This window comes from Podarcis melisellensis (assembly GCF_964234715.1).
Source record: "Podarcis melisellensis genome assembly, chromosome: 5".
Lineage (NCBI taxonomy): Eukaryota > Metazoa > Chordata > Lepidosauria > Squamata > Lacertidae > Podarcis > Podarcis melisellensis.
Genome location: NC_138537.1, coordinates 36,958,901 through 36,982,352, shown reverse-complemented (window position 1 = coordinate 36,982,352; position 23,452 = coordinate 36,958,901). Strand labels below are relative to the sequence as shown.

Genomic DNA, 23,452 nt, shown 5'->3' with positions numbered 1-23,452 from the left:
AGACGCCACCTTCTTTGAGGAAGAAACTCCTTTTAATTACTAGTCAAACACCTCAAATAATCCAGGCAGATGCTTCCCTTTTATGCAAATTGGCACATAGCTTTACCATTGTGCCATAGTGTTCTAATTACAGTCTAGCCAATGATCCTACTGGGCACATCCCCCCCCCTCTCTCTCTGTTACTGTATATATTTTATCTCACCCAGAATCTTCTTGCTTCTTTTTGTCATCTTTTTTCCTGTAGATCTGCCTGCATGCTTAGCAAATGCACTGGAGCCAAACATCTGAGTACAGGACGGATTATGGGCAATTCTAGCTAAGCTTCCTCAAAGCTTACAGATGGTTTTCAAAACCTCTAATTCTCCAAACGAACTGGACTCTGTCCATTGCCGAAAGTGTCGCCCTGACATTAATGGTTTTTTCTGATTTTGAACCACCCCGCAACAAACAAAATAAGAATCAAAGCAAGGTGATTAAGGTCTTCTTTGGGGTATACAGTTTTTGCACTCTGGGAGTTTCTCTTCACTGGAGGATTCAAATTATGTTGGTTTAGTTTCTCCAATGTTTAAACACACAAGCTGATCACCCTCTCCATTAACCTACTGCTAAGCAGAAACTTAGTTGGAAATGCCTTGCAGGCTGCAAACTGGCAAACTAAACCAACTTACAAAGCTGTTGTTATCTAGCTATAAGCAGGAGCAGGTGCCTTCTGTAATCACAATTCTGCACTAAGGTAAATTATATGATAAAAGCTATATTATGAAACCTGTATAAATTATGCAATTTTGCAAGGCTTCCATCGTTTGCACGATTCCGTCTCCCTTTTTCTGTTTTACTTTTACTATTTCATACAGTCTATTTCTATTTCTGCTGCTCATTAGGAGGGGCAAGGTGAATGCGGGACGTATAAGAAAGAGGCAGATTTAGGGGAGCGGAACCAGTTGCACTTGGGTGTGGAGCTTCGGGGCCAATGCAGGGGGCACCAAAGCTATGATTTGGAATGAAGCACAAAAGGCATCACACAGGGTGTCGCTGTCATTTGAGATACCAAGCTCTGCCCCTGGAGAAGGCCTGCTCTGTGACTAATGGAAATTGTATTTAGTAACTTATATGGGCTTTTGAGTAGAGATGTCACTATTTCATATGTCCTTGGCACAGAATATTTAGCTAGCTGAATACAGTAACTACTGAATAATAGTAACTACTGGCTGCTTGCTTTGAAAGCAGTCACTGCAATATTTATGCTACCATCAGTACTGTACTGATGCACAGGGTATTGTTGTACTGGTTACAAGAGCTAGCAGGTAACGTTACGATTCCCTATCCGTTTTTGACTTAGTGCAGGAATATCCTAGCCAGCTTTTATGTTGTTAGACAGAAATCAAATAGAATGTTCCTTCCAGCATTTCAGCAATGTATTTCAGCAATATAGCTGCTTTCATTCAACAGAAGACACCCCAAGGTTGCCAATTGCCACCCTGTAAAAAATGTGTTTGCATGGTGTTTAAGGTAGCGGAACTGCACCAGGCTCTTTACAATTGCTCATATACTGATCAATCAAGCTACCCAGAAAACATACAGTCTTCTTCTAAAGCATTGCCAAAGGGCCAGAACAGACTGGTAATTTAAAATAACTACCAGGTTGTATGGTTATAAAGCCTTAAATGGCTCAGGACTGCAATACCTCAAGGACTGCCTCTCCCCATATGAACTGACCCTGTAATCATCATCTAAGGCCTTTCTTAGTGTGTCTCCTCCACGAGAGGTCTGGAGGGTGGCAACACAAGAATGGGACATTTTTGTGGTGGCTCCCCATTTGTGTAATGCTCTCCCCAGGGAGGATCATATGACACCTTCATTATATATCTTTAGGTGCCAGGTGAAAACTTTTCTATTTAACCAGGTCTTTGGCTGATTAACATTCTACATCCTTTAAAATGTCTTTGTGGGAGAGGGGTTATTGGTTGGTTGTTGTTTTTATTATGTATTTTGTGTTCTCATTTTGTATTTTTATGCTGTGAACCACCCTATAATCTTCAGAAGAAATATAAATAACAACAACTTATTTCACTTCACTCACTGGCTGTCCCCCTCACCACTACCACACCTAATTACTATTACTGTTCTTAGATATTAGCATTATTTTTCACATAGTGTTCCTTCACTAGATTGGAACCTCAGCAGGCATTCTCCCATGAACCCTCATTTCAATAAACTGGTGCCAGAGTTGCAGGACCTATTATTTGCCCGTAATGGAAAGTGGTGTTTGGACTCATAAGGGAGTATCAGGAGTACCCCCAAGTTATCTACTCCCTCCTTCAGAGGGAGTGTGTCCTGAACCCCTGGCCTACCTGGCAGTAAGTCGGTATGTCCCCAGTCCAGGGTCAATCCACATGCCCAAAGTCCAGTCCAAAGCAGAGTCCCACAGAGATCCTGGTGCATCCAAGCTGAGGTCCATCAAACAGGTGAGCAGACACAGCAGGGTGCTTCCCTTTGGTACTTTGCATGCTGATTGCAGCATCTGGGCTTGACAAGGCACGTGACCCTCAGCTGCTCCAAGCCTGCCCCAGCTGAGAAATCACACGCCTCCTCCCAGAGCCAGCGAGCCCCACCTGGCCAGCTGGGGAGCTGGGCTGTGTGCCCTTGCCTACCTGAGTCTCATATAGTACCTCTCCCACTGCTCCCTATGCCTCAGAGCCCACCGTGTTCATGGAGACAGGGGCCACTCTGGTGATGGGTTCTGCTGCTCTGGTTCCTGTGCACAGACCTTCGTCATCCTCTGTCACCCTGTACTTCCTACACCAACCTCTCCTTCCCCATCCCCAGCTTGCCCCGCTGTGTCCCAGTCCTGGCCACACCCCTTGCCGGGATCCTCTTCCTCCTCCCCGCAGTCCTGCCAGTTCATAACAGAGTGTATCTCCATCAAAAGCAGGCAACCTCCCAGGCATCTGGTCTTGGGAACCACCCACCAATAGTGCCACAGTCTTCTCTGGATTTAGCTTTAGTTTGTTGACTCTCATCCAATGAACTGAAGCAATACAATGTTCCCGCACATCCACTGCCACACCTGTCTGTGTAAAGCAGAAGTAGAGCTTTGTGTCACCAGCCAAATCTGTACTATCCCACTAAGCCCCTTGATATCTCACCCATTTCAAACACCCATGCTCCTCCCATGATTACATCCCTTCCTTCTGGCTATTTTCTCTCTGCTTTCCCACTCAGCTTGTCTTACTTCTTTTTCTTTTGAATGCAGTGCATTTTTAGATATTCTAGGGGGTCGTTATGCTGCCATCCAGAATTCTGGAATTTCCATTGTTGCTCAGTCAGTATCCGATTGTCTAGCTTTCAATGAGATTTCAACCCAACATCATGCCGTTGTGACAATCTGTATCATTTTGAGACCCTGCAGAAAAAGCAAACGCCATCGCAAGGCTGGAGGAATGGGAAGTCTCTGCAAATCAATATGTAGAAGTGACACCCGAGAAAACGCTGCAAGTCAGAACGCACAAAGAAAATGAACAATACAAAATAGCATGCTCTGTTTTGTAAAGAGTAACCTCCAATCTGGCGTAGCAATTGAGGGATGCTATTTCAAAGTAATACTAAGAAAGCAAAGCCAGGGGATTTGATGTGCAAATGTTTCATGCGCTCCTAAAGCCACAGCTCCTCCCAAGCGGCCTTTGCCAAGAAATACATTACAAGCGGTATGTTAAGTACAAATTGTAAAGTATTTTGTATTGGCTTTGCCATTTCTGATGTGACAAGCACTGAGAGTAAAAACTGAATGCCAGGAAATCCTTCACCCTGCTCACAATTAGTTGGCTCAGGCCTAGCTCTTGCTGAGAGGCCAAGCTTCTACCAGGGTCATGCCATTTTAGACTCCTGGTTGGGGTTCATGTAATGGAGTCCCCACACACAGAACAGGCACAGAAGATTCCTATACATAGAAAACTACTATGCCAGGTAGAAGGCGAAAGGTATGATCTTTCTCCTTCATCTCTAGTTGCAGGGAGCTGGATCAGGCCAAAGACCCATCTAGTCCTGCAATCTGTTTCACACATTGGCTACCCAGCAGCTAGTATACAGGGAGTGTGAGGTGGGGTTTGTTTCTCTTTTTTTGCACAAAGTAATGCACTATTTATATAGGTTAACAACATTCATATATTACTCAAATTAAAGACTGCTAAGTGCTTTACAAAAGACAATCTAAAATATTCATTAAAAGTAGCAACGCAAGCTAACATCGAAACAAGTTACATAAAATGTAAATATAACTTTTAAAATACAAATATTTAAAAATATAAAATAAAAACAGCAATGTAAAAACTATTATACTTACTAAAATTGCAAGTTAAAATTGTATGCTAGAATTACATATCTGCTAAAATGATATGTGAGTTCCAACCTTTATACCCCAGACAGTGGTTTTCCCACTTTTATTTTATTTTATTTTGCTTAACTTCATATAGGAGGAAGATATTCTTTTCTCTTGCAGGTGTCAAGGAAGTTCTTTCTGCTAGGATGAAGCCTTCTCCCTCACCCCAGTGCAACAAAAAGTGAGAATTCATTGTGGTGGTTATGTAAATAGGTGCAGGTTCGATTCTTAATGGTTGGGGTTACCCAGTGGCAAGAAACATGTCTAGCCTCACCACAATCCCAATGGTTCCATTGAGTCCAGTTCTTTATCTTGTTCCCTACACATGAAAATGAATGCCACTCATGCCCCCAAAGATGAAATTGGTGCAGATTGAAGGAAAAGGGTGAAGATTAAACTTTGGAAAGAAATTTATGATAGCACAAACTAGTTCATCATGAAACAGACTGCCTTGGAATCTGTAGATTTTCTTCAGAAGAGGTTTTTAAGCAGAGGATAGACGACCACCTTGTTTGGATGCTGTAGTCCTGGGTTTCTTGAATCAGGAGTGGTTGGACTAGATTACCTTGGAAATACCTTCTAACTATGTGAGTCTTGAAATTTTGCCTTGGCTTGCTTCATATTTTCTAGCAGCTTTCCTATGGTTTTCTTCTGTTTCAGTTGTTATTAGAAGTTCTGTGGTATCTTTCTGGAAACCCAAGCAAACCCTGCCTTTCTGAGGCAACAGAAACTGGGAGCCTCTCCTTTTTTGCAAGTAACTTCTAAGTTGACTTTACCGCATGACCCTAAGGCTGTGTATACACTACACCTTTAAATTACATTTGAAACACACTCTTTCCCTCAGTGAATTCTGGGCACTATGATTCACCTCTCAGAATTATAATTTCTAGCAGCCCTTAACAAACTACAGTGCTCAGAATTCTTTGAGGAAAAGAATGTGTTTCAAATGTGCTTTAAAGATACAGTGTGTTCACAGCCTGAAAATGAAAATCTCGGAGGTCTACCCAGCCACCCGAACAAATGAGAACAGGGGATAATCATGAGTAGTAAGAAAGGGTAGTAGCGAAAAAGACACAAACCACTTTTAAAACCAGCCTTTAGGGGTCATTGCAAAACTGTCCATATCGTCTGTAAATTAAGGGAGTTCCACTACAGAGAGCACTCATTTTATTTCTCTGTCAGAGTTGAGGCACCCAGTCCTAGAGTTACTCCACATTGATGAAACATTAGCCCAGGACACAAATATGTCTAAACTGTTTCATGAATGACTTTGAAAACAACAGCATTATAAAATGTCAGTCCCTGAACTAAATCAATTCCCTGATGGGTGCCCTTGCAATCTCCAGTTGCCAATCTAGGGGTGAAAGGGAAGCATGGAGGGATGAGTACTTGTGGGCTCTTGTGTATGAGAATGGGGGAACCCTCTCAAGCTCTTGGTGAAAGCTGCCTTCTAGGAAAGCTACTTTACCCAGTAGAGGGCCTTGAACAAAGTTTAAAAAGATGTGATATTTATGTTCTGGAGAAGGGCAAGTAATAAGGGTTGACCAACTACTTCTTATTTGTTTCATACTTCAAAGATAGCCATGTTGGTCAATAGGGAAAAAAACTCAAATTTCACAGTGTGGTGACATCTTTATTAGGACCAACCAAAATGTCATAAAAGTGAGCAAGGTTTGAGTTCTCCAGAACTTTCCCCCAGGCAAAACAGAGTGGAGAGAAAAAGATGGCATGATGTTAAAGCCACAATATATGCCCTTTGAAACTACCTTAAGAAGGAATACAGGACTTGTGAAGACTTGATTAGATTTTAGCAATTGCTAGGTGTTAAACAGTTTTTCAAGATACACTAAGGTGTACTGGGCCGATGAAACAAAAAATGGCTGATTCCTCATTTAAAACAAACAAACAAACATCGAATGGTTAATCAGACCTACTTGTTCAATTTCTACAATCCCCCTTTTTTTGCAAAACATATTTAATTTGTTTCAAACATCCCCTTTATCAGCCTTAGCAGATACGAGTGACTCAGCATTTATTTACTGCAAGTTCATATTTGAGTTGTAATTAAGTAAGCAAAGACACAGTCCTATGCACACTTGCCCTCAGAGTATGTTCCCACTGAAAATCAGTGGGTTTTATTATTTCTGGGTTAATGTGCATAGGATCGGATTGTAAGCAACCCACATTTCTCTTTTCTACTCTGTTGCACCTAAATTGCAACAATCAAAACTACTCTCTCTTTTCTTCCACTTCCAGTATGTTGCTACCTTCCCTGCTCCTTTCCTTCTCACCTTAAAAAAAGCAAGTTTGAAGCAGAAAGCTATTTGGCATGAACTATCTCTTGAGCATCCCTGTGAGTCATTCAAAGGGGTGTGGTCCAAATGGATATTATGCCAATTATCTCAAAACCCAATAAACTTTTGGCTGATATATGATTCGAGTACGAAATCACATATGTACCAAGCCAATTACAAAGTGTGCACGAATTTCAAATCTTAAAGTAGATGGAAGCAAAGGCCATATGACTTTTTCATATATGGAAATTAATTTCTTGAAACACGCAGGCTCCCTTTGTAAGGCAATGTTGTTTGTACTTTGGTATCTTTACCCAAATATAACAATATTGCACAAGAAAGAACCCTTAGAATGAAAGGATGGCATTCAACAAAGTTTTACTCTCAGTAGATTAGGGTTGCCATATTCCCCAAAGTGAAAATCTTTGTTGTCATACGTCCGGGTTTTCCAGGACATTTTACCGATTTGGATACCATTTTGACGGTCTAGGAAAACCTGGACATATAGCAGCCCTACAGTAGATACATTGAAGTTTATGAACCTAATGTAGTCGTGTTTGTTAAATTTCAATGCACAGAACTTAGTTGAATGCCACCCAAATATGTTGATATTCCTACTCATGCAGATTGGATTCTGCTGCTAATACACAACATGCCATACTCATAAACCAGCCCCCCTTCCCTTCAGATAGCATTCTTCAATCTCTCAGCTACTAAAGTGTTGTTTTTTCCAAAATCAAGGTTATTTCGTAATTTTTATTGAGTGCAATTTTCAGTTTTTAGTACAATATTTTTTTGAAAGTTACTGTTACAAACTCTGACAATTTTGACACAATCAACAAGTTGAAAGGGAACAAGGGAAATGTACAAGAAGGCGCAATCCTTTACAGACATCTCATTGGCTATGTACACGGCGGGGCCTCTGTTGGCTGGGACAGTGCATGCTACTGCGGGAGGACTCTTCCTTCCTCTGCTCATCAGGATGGAGCATGTTCTTGACACGAGGGCTTGGCATCACCCTCAGGAGGTCACAGCTCATCTGCAGGGCATGGCCAGCTTGCCAGCGGAAAACAAGGACAGGTCTGCGGTGGTAAGCTTCGCTGTCAGGGCTGGCCTCTTTCCATGTCCTTCCGCCATCAAACAGTGGCATAAAAGTGTTCCTAAAACAACAGCGGGCAGAAACGAGAACAAGAAGAACAACAAAGGGTTAGCTTTTTAGTTTTTAAATCATGCACACTTTTATAGCATTGTGAAGGCAGACATATTGATGGTGGAGGAGGAAAGAGGAGTCCTATCTGTTCGTTGTCACCTATTAATTTTCACCTATTACGGTAATTTTCACCTATAATTAATCAAAATTTTATATTGACTAAAACGATGGCAATCTTTAAAATGAAGTTATTTATTTAATGCATTTCTAAAAATACAGATAAGCACCATCTCATAAGAGATGATAACCACCCTTCTATCTCACTCTGAAATGAATGATGCCCCCACGAAGAGGAAATCTACCATAATAAATGTGTCACCTAAAGACAATCTCCCCCCCCCCATAATAATTGTTTCAGTTCTGTGCAGATTCATGCAGATGAAAACATATAGGCTCAATCAGCTAGACTTTATTTATTCAGGTGACAGTACTAGTTTTAGCAATGGGTACTGGCACCATAATATGTTCTTTTCATATGAGTATAGTTGCAGAGGCTTCTTGCTACTGCTTAGGAACTAACTACTACATAAAGTAGTACTACCCAGTGCAGCTCCCCACTATGCAGTGAAGTGTTTGAGGGTTCTGGTACAACTCTATCAGAATATATGCCATCATTATTTCTTCTGGCACATGAGATTCCCTTCATAAGCCCTGCCCCAGCTAACTAGCTTCCCAGGAGATCTATGAATTTATTGGTTCTGGAAATGCTGCAATACTGCCAAAAGGTATTCAGAACAGTTTTCAATGTCTTTAGAGCACCTCAAGGGTCTGCTGTCCCTGTATCCCTTTTTTATCATTCATTATATTTTAATAAATTTCAAAAATTTCACATATACATTCCAACACATAAAAACTTGTTATTGGGTTTATTTCAACTTCCCCTCCTGTTTTCCTTGGTGTTTTTCATTTCCCACCCTTGCTGCACCCTATCACTTGTCCCTGAATTCCTGATTGGCTGGCAAGATCTGCCATCTAAACGCACCACCATTATATTACATGCATATACTGGAACAATATGAATGCACACACATACACATAGAGTCTGTATATTGCCCTCTATGCCTTCTGCCTGCTCTACTCTAGCCTACCTTTTCATTTTGAATGGACAGCGTTCCTACTAACTTTTGCCAGAAATCAGCACGGAGTCAAAGGAAGTCCTGACCCAAATGCCTTTAAAACTGGTAACTTGAACCCAGCTTTGGAGTTTCTAGCCCATGTGTCTTCTTGACACTTTCCCATCAGCCTGAAAATAAACTACAATGTTTTCTAGTGCACTGAGAGTTGGCGCTAAGCCAATGCTTTGTGCTCGTGTAGGAGAATCAAGCTCTCAATGACAGCATCTCTTCACACTGGTCCAGTCCCTCTCCCCATTCTTTACTTTTTTATCCATTATACTTGGGGCAGGAGGAGGGCAAAATCAACAAAGCTCCCTATATCATCCTCAGCCTCCCTGCATGACTTTTCTGTGATTGTGCTATTAAAGCAATCTGTAAAGGGTGAATAATATTACAGCAATAACGTACTTGGCCCTCAGCTACATTGATTTCTTTTCATGTTTCATTCGTAGGAAATCAGGTGTGGGGGGCAATATTCCCCCCCTTTCCCTTTGGAAATGCTGTGGTTTTCCTTGACCGCCCCTCCTCTGGTTTGATGCTAGGCAGAGGAAATTACCCCTTGCCTCCACTCTTTGCTACAGATTAGCTCCAGCTCTTGGATATGTTTGCTGAAATCTATGCCTCTAGGCAGTAGAGTTAATAACAGGAGAATTGACACCTCTATTGCCCTAATGCCAGCATGAGCCATAACTTTAATAAAACAGGGTTTGCTTAATGTTGCAGCAGTAATAACCCCTGTCCAAGGTTGCCTCCTTCTCCCTTTGTAATTCTCTCAGAAATGGCGCAAAAATGGCCTGCATTTTACCAAAAGCTCTGCATTGCTTTGGTGCCCACCTACTCCTCAATTTCAAGTTTGTGATGGGGCTTGAGAGCAAATAATTTGTAAAATGGTTTAGGAAGTGCAAACACCAATTTGCATGGATTTTGAGAACCACATTCACCACATATCCCCTGCTTCTGCAGTAAAGGGGTGCAGAATAATCCTTATGCCAAGAACACCAGACAAATAATACAGATATATGCACCAGAGAACTGAATGCTGAATTATCTGTTGGCCTTGCCCTAACCCACTTGTGCCAGGCCGTCTGCCTTTTTCATTCTTTTAAGCCCTGCATATAAGGTGAAGAGCTGTAGCTCAGTGGTAGAGCTCAAACCTTGCATGCAAAAGGTCCCAGGATTGATCTCATACCCTGGAGAGCCACTGTCACTCAATGTAGATAACACTAAGCTAGGTGAGACTCAATATCAGCTTTCTGGGAGAAAAATTAGACCAATGTGCTGGACAAATGCAGAATGGATGGCTCTCCTAAGGAGTTTCTGGAACAGATGATTAAGGTTGTCTCTTAAAGAAAGAAATGGCGCATCATTCGCTTATGTAGTTAGTCCTGAAAAGAGCAGCAAAGGGTTGCCTGTTACCCATGCTGTAACAGAGAAGCGTAGCCCAGCAGCAAAATCCCATTATTTAGCCACGTCAGGGGGGCAAAGATACTTTTAATATACAATTGCACATTGGAAACATAAAACCACCACATTAAATAGCAAAGCAATTGACCGCTGTGTCCCCTTGCCTAGCTCCCGATAACTAGGGGCTGCCAACACAATTATACTGGGGCTTGTGTTCCACCATCCTAACTTACTGAAGCTTAAAAAATGTCCCTGCTGTGCCTGACATTTTGCTTCTCTTAAAATTCATCATCTTTTGGAATCAAATCATTTTTGCAAACCTAGGTAGTAATGAAACTTTTATTTATTAATCTGGGATTCACAAGGGGGAGAAAAGGAGAAAGGGGGAGGGCAGAAACCAGTCAGAGAGAAATGCAGAACAGGGAAGCTTGTGGAAATTACCCGACAGGGAAAAAGATAAGTGCGTATGATAGGGTTAAAGAGGCAAAGCTTAACATGAATAAAATCTCAACTGAAATCAGTGTGATTTACTTCCAGAGTTTAGAAGCAGGGTGAAAGGAAGACAGGAGTGTAACCAGAGGATAGGTGTAAAGTCTGCAGAAAAGTATGCCAGATGGAGCCAAGCGTATGTCAGAAACTGAGTTTTACAACCCAATCTAAACTGGAAAGTACATCCTATTGCTTTCAATGAGACGTACTCCTAAATACATGTGCACAGGAAAAGATATCCATCAAGTAACAATGAAATGTCTATCACTAGTACCTGTATAGTACAGGAACTCCTGAAACTATTATATATCTTGGGGTACTCTGAACTGAGCCAACTGAGCCTCACTGCACTCCTGTTTCTAAGGCTGCCCCCAACAACATCAAAGGCAGGATACAGATTTTGCCTCCCTTGCAATGGTGTCCCAGTGCAGCACTCTCCCCCATAGAAAGGAATGTCATCCATTCACTTACATGGAGAAATCAAAAGTATGTGTTCAGGAGCTCTACCCTGCCCTTTGCCTCTGGTGATACCAGCGAAGATTTCCCCCAACTGCATTTCAAATTACAGCCGGTCTATTGTATCTCCTAGGGCAAAATGGGAATCAATGATGATGATTTTGCATTATTTATGTACTGCTATGAATCTCTATGGTGCACTACAAAGCATAAGAAGATAAATCCTTGCCCTCCCCAGACACCTTACAAATTAAAAATTGACACAGGGGAGGGGGCACTGCATATAGGCACATGCAAACAGGTAATGATATGGGTTTATTTCAGTTACCCATACTTAGGAGTAGTTACAGTGCATTGGGAGGACCAGGCAAATGTGGCTTAATTGAAAAGATGGGTTTTGAGGAGAGATCTGCAGGAAGGGAGAGAGGCAGCATCCTTCAGATGTTCTGGGAGACAGTCCTGAGCTTAAAAGGCATCAAGAGCAAGCAAATTCATTTGAGGGGGCAGAAGATCTTTAGATGGCTAAAGAGTGAAGGTCACAGGCAGGGCTGCCACAGGATATGATGCGACCAGAGAGATAAGAAAGGGCAGTGAGAGTGTAGAGGGCTTTGAAGACAAGAGCCAGGAGTTTGTGCTTGATCTGGGAGAAGGACAGAAGCCAGTGTAGGGATTTAAGGAGGGCAGAACCATAAAGGAGATGAATGATTTTGGCAGCAAAGTTCTAGACAGAAGGGGATGGGGACGGGGGAGGGGGGACTGAAGCAAGACAACGAGTGGACCAAAGTGGAGACAGTAGCAGTTGTCTAGGCAAGAGTTGACCTAGAGTAGTCAATGAAGGATACAAGGGGAGGAGATTGTAAAGGGGAAATCAACATGACTTGGCAACAGTACGGCGGCAGGCACAGAAGGGAGAGGAGTGAAAGATAAAGCCAAAGTTTCATTCCTGGACAAGAGGAGGAAAGGTGGTGACATTGTTAATAGATACAGAAAATGATCTGAGGAGAGGTAGAGTGCTTAGATAGCAGTATGAGACATTTACCCTCGGACATGCTAAGTTTAGAAATCAATGAAATGTCAAAGTAGAAATATGAAGCAGTTGGAGATGCAGAACAGGAGGGAGACAGGTCTGGACCAGAGAGGTGTAGCTAGCTGTCATCAGCATGTAGGCAGTACTGAAAGCTATGGGATTTTATGAGGACATTCAGGGCCGGTGTGTCAAAGGAAAACAGCAGATGGCCAAAATATCTCATATAGCCATGAACAAGGACAAATATCTCATATAGCCATGAAGAGGATGTTAGAGGGGAGTTTCAGGAGGGTGCAGAAACCAGATTGTAGGGGTCAGGAGAGGAGCTGGAGGAAAGGAAGTTGAGACAGTGGAAGTAAGCAACAAGCTCCAGCTGTTTGGAGACAAAGAGCAAAAGGGAAATTAGTTGGTAGGTGGACAGAAAGGAAGGGCCAATGTATTATTATTATCTTTTAAGGACAGAGGAACCTGTGGGATACTTGAAAGCAGCAGGAAATAAGTCAGAAAGCAGAAAGAGGTCGATAATTTATATGGTGGGAAGGCAGGAGAATGGAGGGGCAGATTGCAAGAAAGGACAGGACGAAGGAGGCACAGGAAGAGGTGGATTGGGGTGAGGTGAAAACCGAGCCAGCTCCTATCTGCCTCTGCATGCCTCTGTAAAAGAGGTGGTTTTTATACATACAATGTGAACAGATTCTCAGGTTTCTAGGACTATTCCTTGCAGATAGCAGTAGCAGACATAATAATCTATCCTTGAGCTCAGACCTGCAGCCTGGACAAGACTGTTCCACAAGAGACTATGATATAGCTAACAGTGATAAAACTACACTGCTGAGATTTATTTGAGATTAAATGGTCCAATAAAAGTACAAAATGTTGTTAACACATCATATAATCTCTAGGCCAAACAGCACCCCCTGCTTCAAATCTTCATGTTGCGGAAGCAGCGCTGCAGAATGGTGCACAGATGTTGTTACCCGGCTCCAGTGTAGAGTCAGTGTGGCTTCTGTGCCACAGTAAATTACAAGGAAAGGAGGGGAATGCCGGCTGTACAGATTGAAAACATGCCTGCAAATATGGAGTAATCCTGGAATAGGGTAGGCAAGATGAAAGGGTGGGGAGAGGAAGAAGCCAGAGTAGACACTGTTGCCTATAATTGTTCATACAAGCACTCCCTGGTTAGTTGCCCTAACAATGTCATCTCCCTAGGGAATCCCAATTGTCAGCTGAGTGCAGTTTCACACTTCACAGGGAGGATAATTTGACAGCCACAATTAACTCAAATGGGGCTTTGATTCTATGAAGGGAGGCCATCATGTGGTTAAAAGTTATATATAAAAAAAACAACTGTTAACACTGCTCCCCACCAGGTGTGTATGAGACAAAGCTCATTAATTTCCAGAAGTACTTGAGAGGGAGAACACAGAGCAAAGACACAAAGGAAACTACAGTATGGAACATAGCTCTCCACGCGGGGACAGACTCCCCTTGGCTTTTGCCATGACGGATGCAGAGTACAATTCAAAGTTCTGGGAAAGGCTGAGCATCCCCTTGGCAGGCAGTTGACTCATTCCTCCTAGAAGAATGTGTGCCAAGAGGAACATGTTCAAGAGGGCCAAGAATAAAAGAATCAGCACAGCAAATATAGAGATGAGGATATTCTGGATGGCCGCATCCTTTTGTGACTCTTTCCTGTGAAAAGGCAGGCTGCACAATCCCTGCACGTTCAGACTACATGGAATGAACTGAGGAGGAGGGAACTGGATTGCAGCAGTAGGCTCTGCTTCCACACCCAATCCAAATATTATGCCTCATGCACCAAGCCTAAACAGACACTGGCTCTCTGTGCAATCTGAGGACCTGTGAAACTTCACATATTCTGGCTGTTTGTGCACAGGCTCTGTGAACTCAAAGCCAATGCAAGAGAAGAGTTTGGCGCTGACTTCTGCAATCCCACTCACCCTGCTGCATGTTCAATGCACACTGACTATAGTGCACATAGCCAAATTAAGACCTCCCTGAGGTTCAACTACAAAATTCATTACAATGGACCTTGCAAGATGACAAAAATCTCATGCACCAACCTCTGAAAAGAAAACAGAACTTTGACAAATGGGATTTTTAAATGCTTATTGCATTTGCCCTCACATTTTGAGCATGTGGCTCTTCTTCTGTTTTTTACTGTGGCATAATTGAGGCTGATAGAAAATGAATCCATGGCAGGGAATCTCAAGCCCTTTCCCACCTGCTAGTTCTCTCCTACAACCTCCCCTCTCACCAATGGGAATGCCCTGTGCAGATGGATATGTAGGTCAAGAACATTGCTGGGAGAAAGTGGTGAGCAGAGGTCATTTCCCCCATTTTCTGCAGCAAATCACTTTCTTCTTGCATATGAGAAGCATAGGCTGGGTTTTGGAGACATGTTAAAATCTGCTCTCTTAACCCTTTGACATTTTGTGGAATTTAATCTAAACTTTACCTTACAATCTACACATTTGCATCTCACTACTATTTAAGAACTGCCAGGAATGTTTACCTTGGGTTTTATTTTCTCCTCTAAACAAGTCATAAAACTCTTAAGAAACATTCTGTATGAACTAAACTAGGCAGCCCTGCAGTTCCTCCATTTTTATTTGTTGAATAAGATATGCTCTGATATGACTCAGAATTACTAAGGAAGGGAGCAACAAATGAAGAATCTTAAGACTGGATACAGTAACCAGATTTGTTCTCCACTTCTCTGCAATTTTCAGTAAGTCAACAGCCACTCTAAAATTGATGAGTTCCTAGTACTTTAGATTCCATAATATCTGGAGAGTCTGTGAGATTTAACAGTAATCAACCATAGATCATAGACATGATGAAAGGAATTTGCAAATAATTCTTGCTACTCTTTATTTTTCCCAGTGTGTGTGTGTGTGTGTGTGTGTTCTAATTTGCTACAAATTCAATGCTTGCTTCCTAATTACTGGACTCACTTTCGCCCTAAAAATGGCATTATATGCTTGCTTTGATAAAAACTGGGAAATGTAAGGAAAGTGACTAGCACTATCAGAAATGCAACCATTACACAAATAAGATATTTGTGTTTTTAAAGTACAGCATCTACATGGAGAGGGACAAGCCGTGTAGCCCTTGTTATATAGTATCTGTATACTACAGTGCAACTCCAGGCTTAGGGTACAAAACACACAAAGATTACTCAACAGTCTACAATAATGACAGCAACTGTGGTCTACTTATGTTTGGAGGAACATACTCCTCAGCACAGTATATTGAAAACAGGATAATAGAATAATAAATCATAGAGTTGGAAGGGACCACAAGGGTAATATAGACCAACCCCCTGCAATGCAGGAATCTCAACTAAAGCATTCATGACAGATGACCATCCAACCTCTGCTTAAAAACCTGCAATGAAAGGGAGTCAACCACCTCTCGAGGGAGACTCTTCCACTGTCGAACAGCTCTTACTGTCAAAAAGTATTTCTTGAGGTTTAGTCAGAATCCCCCTTATTGTAACTGAAAGCCATTAGTTTGAGTCCTACCTGCTAGAGCAGGAGAGGACAAGCTTACTCCATCTTCCATGTGACAGCCCTTTAGATATTTGAAGATGGCTGTCATATCTCCTCTCAGTCTTCATTTTATCAAGCTAAACATGGCCATGTCTGTTTATGTTTCTCCCTCAAATAGATCAATGGAAGAAGCAGACATTCTTGTTACATTTTTCATAATATGTTCCTATCATCTGTCTCATCACTACCACAGCTCTTTCCCATTAACTGGAAGTTCAGCAGAAGCACCACATATTTTGTCCCATGACAGGGACAGAGAATAGGCGCAAACCTAGAAAATGGGATGGAGATGATAAACATGGCAGAGCAGAGCATCAGAAGTGGTATTGTGACATGGCAAAAACACTGAAGAAAGGCCTAGGTAGAACAAGCTACTCAATTCTTCTGCACATATAGGCCTGGTTCATATAACATGGTAAAGCAAACTATTGTTTACTTGAACCACACAAGACATATGGGCTCCTGGAAATGAGCTTGCAGGTCCTTTAGTATTTCCCTGGTCCTTCTTACTGAATCATGATGAGCATAGCCAAAGATTGGACTACCATGCCATCTGAACCAGGATTCATAGTTAAGCTCTCTTGTTATGTGCTGGATGAATAGGATCCAAAATGCAGCAGTCTGATTGGTCCTAGAACAATAGGATTCAGAATGCAGCAGTCTGATTGGTCCACAGGAGTCACCCAATCCAGCTCCAGGTGGAAGTGAATCCGCAAACTGATTGGCCTACAGGAGAATCCCGGAATTAGCCAATCACATGGGGCCCATTATGTAAATAATGTATATAAAGCAGACATTCTGGGGGAACTCCCATTTCTCTTCACCACTATGAGCTGAATAAAGAGCATGAAATCCACTCTCGACTCCGAGTATATTTCATCTCTCCTCACTAACCATGAGTTGTAGTCAAAGTTTATTATTTGCTGTGGTTTGTTTTTAGCTACAGCACCACGTGTGAAGTTTAACCATGAGTCCTGTTTGGACCACATGCTAAGCCAAACCTTGACTTAGTTCAGTGCAGTATGGGAGCAAACAGGCCCAATGACAAACAAAGTGGCCATAAGTGCCTCTCCAAGATCCCACATGTACACACTATCCTGAGAAACAACGGTTTTGCTCATGCAAACCAGACCGTGGAGTGTGAGCTAGAATAGTCAGGTGGCCTTGCTATAGGCTGTTAGCCAGGTACGAAACTCAGAGCATATGGGAGAAAAGGGAGATGTTTACTAGAGCACACTATCACACAAAGCCAATGGGCTCCACTTGAAGTATGCTTAAAAGGAAGTCATGGTGTCCATCTGGTCTTTCCTTTAATCTTGAACATCAGGATATCTTGCTCCCTTCAGACTAGAATAATAGAATGATAGAGTTGGAAGAGACCACAAGGGCCATCGAGTCCAACCCCCTGCCAAGCAGGAAACAAACCAGTGCATCTATTCAATGGAAGAATGGGGAAATCGTGGAGGGGTGTGTGTGTGCAAATCCCAAATCCAGTTCTATATGCCCCTTCCTAAAAAGTTATTGCAAAAGTTTGTTGTTGTTTTTTAAAAAAAATTCTGAAAATACTATTATTTATTTAAGTTGGGCTAGTGGTGTCTTGTACCAATTACTCATCTTCCTGATAGTCTTTGGAAATCACAATTTGCATTTTAGATAAGAAACTCTCCAGGCATCCTCCTCCTGCAACACAGCTCTTGGCATGGGCTATATTTCATGCTGTCAGTCCCACTCATTGCTAATTAGCATGGAGAATTGCAGTGATGTTAACCATAATTTTCATCCCTTCTCCCCACCTTCAAAACAAGGGTTTGGTTACCTAATGAGACCCCTGAGGATAATCAGAAAGAAACAGGGACAAATTCAATCATGGTGCAGCTCTGGTAACTTCAGTGCTATTACTAGCAGAGGGAAATAGTTCTAAAGGCACAATACACTAGTGGGAAAGCAAAATAAAAAGTAAGGGGGAAATTATTATGTTTTTTAAGTTATAGAAGGAGTAATTTGGCACAATATGCAAGAGCACAAGATGAAGACTGGACATTAGGTGTAGCTCTGCCATTACATTTGGCCACTGGGTCTCTATTTGTCACACTGAAATTTCAACTTAAAATGGGGAAAAGATGCTTATGTATTCAAAATGGATTTCCCCAGTATTTTACAAATATCACACCTGACTTTAAAAATGTATGAGATAAGAACCATTTGGGCAATAATGATGATAAGGATAGGCTATATAATTTCCAAATGCACTTTTAACTTCTTCATATATGAAACTGGGATTTAGAGTCTGGTTACATGTCGCAATCACCACCTGAGAAGTAGCCAGGGTGTGACTATTGAAAATCTGAGGCAGGCTTCCCCAGCCTTTTTGGCCAGAGAGCGGGCAGCACCAGTCACACAATAGCTGCTAAGGGGTGTGTGTGGCATAACACTAAAAGAGAGAGACAGCTACCCCTGACAACCTTAGGTTTACCATGGGAAGTCAGCTATGTCTTTGCTGGTCCTGAATCACACAGTATTGATTTTGCACACACACTGGTGCTGTTGCTGTCTAATAGCAGCAAGGAGCACTTTTCAGTACCAGAAACACACACACACACACGGTGGCCATGCCTTTTATTTCACAGAAATCATTTTGAAGGTTCCTGTACATCTTGCCTCATAACTTTCTTTCCAAAATAAAAAAAATCCTTCCAGTAACACCTTAGAGACCAACTAAGTTTGTTACAGTCATACCTCGGTTATAGCTGCTTCAGGTTTGCAACCCGAGTGTCCACTGTATTGGTATGAACTTTCGTGTGCATGCACACTTCTTCAGATACCATGCACACAAAAGCTCATACCAATAACAAACTTAGTTGGTCTCTAAGGTGCTACTGGAAGGAATTTATTTTATTTTGTTTCGACTACGGCAGACCAACACGGCTACCTACCTGTTTCTTTCCAAAGTGTTAGAAAAAAGGAAAGTCAGAGTCTAGGCCCCATGCCCAAGGGCACCTTTGAAAGCCTTCATGGGCACATGGCACCCACTGGCACTGGTTTGGCAACCACTGATCTATCTAAGGGCACCCTCTGGACAATCAGCAGTCAAGGACACCTTGGAGTGACTTCATTCTTGGTGTCATGCTCAGAGACCAGGAAACACTGCTGACTAACAGGCCTTTGTCTTTTCACTATCTCATTCTCTGCTAGCGGAACAGTGATAAGGAAAAAAATTATCACCAACAGTGCCTCGCTTTCAGGTAACTTGATGTCAAGCAAACACTTCCAGTTTACTCACATTCTCGTGGTCTAGAAGGCACCTTTAGAATTCTCAGCTGCCATAACTTGACTGCCTCTCATGTGATGAGTGTAAAATGCAGCCAATTGCACAGTGACAAATGATTGTTCCTTCAAAAACTGTCCTGCGGTCTTATGTACTGTATTTTTCCGTCTATAAGACGCCTACATGTATAAGATGCCCCCTATTTCTGGGGACCCCGATTTAAGAAAATGGGGGGAGATTTATCCGTGTATAAGATGCCCCCCAATTTTTGACGTTATTTTTTAGGGAAAAAATCTAGTCTTATACACGGGAAAATACGGTACTTCCTTCAGACCTGCAGTCAATGGTTTGTTCTGTAAATTAATACATCCATATTGGTCTGCTGTTGGGTCACAGAGATGTGACCTAAGCCTTATAATGAAAGCTTTCTTATGAAAATGATTTATAGCTTTTTGTCATCTTCTTGTCAGATGACCCATTTTCAAGTCTCTGTTTCCTGAATGTATTCTGTTTGATTTCACTTATTATGTTGTTTGGTCGTAACTGAGATTTTGTACACCACATAGACATATTTTTATATGAGTTTGTGGTATAGAAATGAAATAACAAGAGCACAAGAATATATATTTTTTTTGGGGGGGGGTTCTCCTATTTTCTGGAAAAGGGCAAACATCCCCAACTATACAGGCAATTGCCAGAGCTTCAGCTTCTTCAGTTATTTTATTTATTTCATAACATTTATACCCTGCTTGATTGTTAAAAAAAAACACCTCAAAGTGGTTTACAAAATAAGCATTTGCAGGTTCTAAATATGCCCACTTGAAGCTAATCCTGAGTGTTTCTGAATAAGGGTTAGGTTTAACAGCTAAAAGTATATTGGATGGTATTCAACTATGTTTTACTCAGAGTAGGTCTACTAAAAAATGAAGAACCAAAGTTAGTCATGTTCATTGATTGTAGTGGATCTCCTATCCTATGAGTAGTCCATAGCCGAATACCACCCGGTGGGAGGAGAGAAAGAGAAGGACCTAAAAGAGAGAAGTGGTGATAGGAAACGCTTGAATATGTATAATTGTGGTGATTCGTTATTCATGCACCATTGACTGGGAGAATCTCCTTTCCACCTCTTTCTTTTGATTCCCCACCTCCCAGCAAAGAGTCTTGTTGTTTACAAGCAATTAAATATGGAGTAGAGTAGTATAGGGACTAGTTTTCTTACTATTTTTATGACTTTTTGACAACAAATTTTCTGCTTCAAGGTCTAGGGAGTCTTCTGTAAATTTTCATCCACTGTTCAAAATAATTTGGAGGGCTGCCAGGCTGTTACTGGAAAGTTTCCATCTTGGCAAGTGCTTGTGAAAGAGAGCCCCCAAATCAGATTATGACATGCAAATGAAGAACATCTATGTAGATCGTCTTCTTTTGCTCACTCAGAGCTTTAGAGGGGAACCAGATGCAAAATGCCTAGTTGCACAGCACAAGTTGTGATTTAACCTATGATCGGAAAAGTAAAGCCTTTTACATTTTACAAATTGATTTGCCTGCTACCGAAACACAAAAATAGGCCCAGAGCAGGGAGCTGGTTCACATTAAGATTCATTCGCTACAGTTAGAAAGATGAATTTTTAAAAGGAAGCCCTAAGATTTGACAGCTTTCCAAGTGAACACATTGTAGTTAAAACTTATTAGGAGCATTTACAGATCAAAGGGAGAATCTACCTTGCTTTCTCAAATTGCAAATGTGTAGCTTGCAGTTGCAAATCAGCAGCAGTAATCATAGTAATTCACCCAAAACCATAATGCATAAATGATGCTCTGTGTTCCCTGTCCCTGCCAGCTGGAAAACTCCTACAGCATCAGAATCAGCTACACCCTCCAGTTTCTCTGCCAACACATTGTATTGCAAACATTATTCCTCCAAATAGTGGGAAGTCTGCCCAATTATACCTTGTGACGACAGGAAACGGTTGGGTTGTGCATCTGTCTGTTGCAGACCAAGTTCTCATGATCCTGGAAGAAAACTATTTGCAATTATAAAAAATAAAAGCAATACTTCTGATGGGATTTTTAAAAAAACAATTCTCTAACTTTTTGCCCAACTCTGCTCAGAAAGAAACGACTGAAATATATAACCAACGCGTTGTTCACACACAGTGAGAAAATAGCTGCAACACTACCAAGGTACTCAAGACATCATTGTACAGATTTTTGGGACATGTTTAATGGATGCAAAGGAATGAATAGGAAACAGCAATCATTCTACATGTGCTTGTCTTTGATCTGCAACCAGCTCTAAGAGTGCTGGATCTCAGATATATATATGCCTATATAGATCTACACCTGCAGCTCTTGGAGCCCCAAGAGAAGGCTATTTCCCTCAAACTGTTCCTGGTAGAACTTACTTAGTGATAACATTGTAGTCAAATTGCCTCCGGTGAGGCCTTCTGCTCTGCTGAACCCTTAGTAAGTATAGCTAGGCTGCTCTCGTTTCACTTGATGGTCTAGTGAAGTAGGAACAGAAGAAACAGGAACTGGGGAGGCAAAAGGTCAAGGGTGGTGAGGTTTTTTTTTTAAAAAATAATAATAATAAAGGAGTGGGAGAGATACAGTGGACTGGGAGAAACACAGAGAAATATAAGAGTCTGAAAAAAGGTAGGAAATGAGGATATGACCAGAAGGGCAGATCTGAGAAAGGAATAAAATTCAAGAGACAGCCTAAACAGAGGGAAAAGGTGGATGGGAGCTGGTAAAGTAAGATCTGAAGATCACATTGATTAAAAACCAACCTTTGGCTTCTGGTTTATATTTCAACAGAAATAGAAAACTGTTCATGCCAGCCTCCCTCAAATCCCACTACTTTATTTCAGCCCAGATGTTTGATGGAAACAATGGTATGAAGATTTTTTTTTATATAATTTACAGATTATGAAAATATCTGTACTAGGAGAGAAATTCCACACAAAAAAATAATAGCCATTTCTCACCACATTCATTCTCTACCCATGAATGAAAATTGTCCTTTCATAAGGGGGAGGAGGGGGAAGGTGTGCATAATATAGAAATCAACACTCTCCACAATTACATTCATGGGTTACTCTACCCAATGGGTGAGATCGTTTTATCTCCCATCCCCATGGGTCAAACTGATAGCTGAGGAGGCCAACTCACCTGATAATCACCTGACATCACAATGACATCAGGTGACTTTTTTTTTTAGCTTGCATGGTTTGAAAGCATGCCACAAGACCAATTGTGGAGAGTTTTAGAATGTAGAACTGATCAGCAGTACCTGGAAACCCCTTAAGGCTAATCCAGGTCTTTATATGCCCCACACCTGATGTCATCAGATGTCAGGCAGGTGAGCTTGGCCAAAATGATCTCCCAGGCCAATTGGAGAGGTTAGTGGACCGAATTACGCCCATGGGCTAGAGGTTCCCAACCCCTGATCAAAACTCTGGAGCTTCCTGATTCTACTTGCAAGAAGAAATGTTATATGACAGGGACAGCCAATGTGTTCCCTCTACAACAATTCCCATCAGCTCCAGCCAACACAACATGGCCAATGGTTCAGGATAATGGGAACTGTAGTCCACAATATCTGGACCACCACTTTGGCTACCCCAGCTTGATGAGTACGGTAAGAAATGCCTATACTTATTCAGAGTATTTCTGTTCAAAAGCAAGAAGTGAAAGCTTCTGTATGCATCAGGCATTGGATCCCTCCCTCCTGTCTACAGCAAGGGCATAAATAACACAAGTCTCCACAGCACGAAGTACCTGATGACTTGTAGGTCATGGATGTCGTGCACCAGGCTAGTTGCACAACATGCTGCAGGAAATAATCCCATGATGACACATCGGTAATCATAAACTAGCACATACTATCCAGGTCACTGGGGAGCCTAATCCTTTGTATACCTAAGAGTGACCCATCAGTGAAAGCTGTTACTCAAGAGATGCGATACAAAGCAGAAAAAGAAAGGGGGGAACAATTAAATACAGTCCTAAGCTGCTGCTGTAGCCTGCAAAGAAGGATCCTGGAGAGCTTTAAAGCACAAAGGAGGAAAGAAAAGGTTTTCTCTTTTAAAAATTGGTACATTAAATCCAGGGAAAGCTGACAGGCTGAGAAATAATGGCCCGAGTTTACTCTTATTTAAAAACTGGCTGCCTGCTGCTTTCGCTGCGATCCCCACTCAGGCTTTCAGCACCATTTCAAATTAAATATACATAAGTGCTTTCAAA

The 23,452-nt window shown here is 41.7% G+C and overlaps 1 protein-coding gene and 1 long non-coding RNA gene across 14 annotated transcripts in view; one reads left to right on the top strand and one right to left on the bottom strand.

The window, feature by feature from the left end:
• Nucleotides 1–7,405: 7,405 nt before the first annotated feature.
• The window catches only part of EPHB1 (EPH receptor B1), a 334,289-nt gene continuing 318,242 nt past the window's right edge, over nucleotides 7,406–23,452 (bottom strand). For 6 of the 13 annotated variants that reach the window (XM_081910347.1, XM_081910346.1, XM_081910345.1 and 3 more), the window contains one exon: nucleotides 7,406–7,829. In XM_081910347.1, the coding sequence (XP_081766473.1) occupies nucleotides 7,565–7,829 (265 nt within the window). In that variant the 3' untranslated portion in view covers nucleotides 7,406–7,564. Of the gene's footprint in view, nucleotides 7,830–20,417; nucleotides 20,705–21,157; nucleotides 21,221–23,452 lie in introns of those variants that run through there. The other 7 variants (XR_014168173.1, XR_014168175.1, XR_014168176.1 and 4 more) reach the window with 4 other exon arrangements.
• Nucleotides 21,397–22,110, top strand: LOC309369665. Its single transcript, XR_014168239.1, has 2 exons — nucleotides 21,397–21,771; nucleotides 21,806–22,110. It is a non-coding gene; the product is annotated as an uncharacterized lncRNA (long non-coding RNA).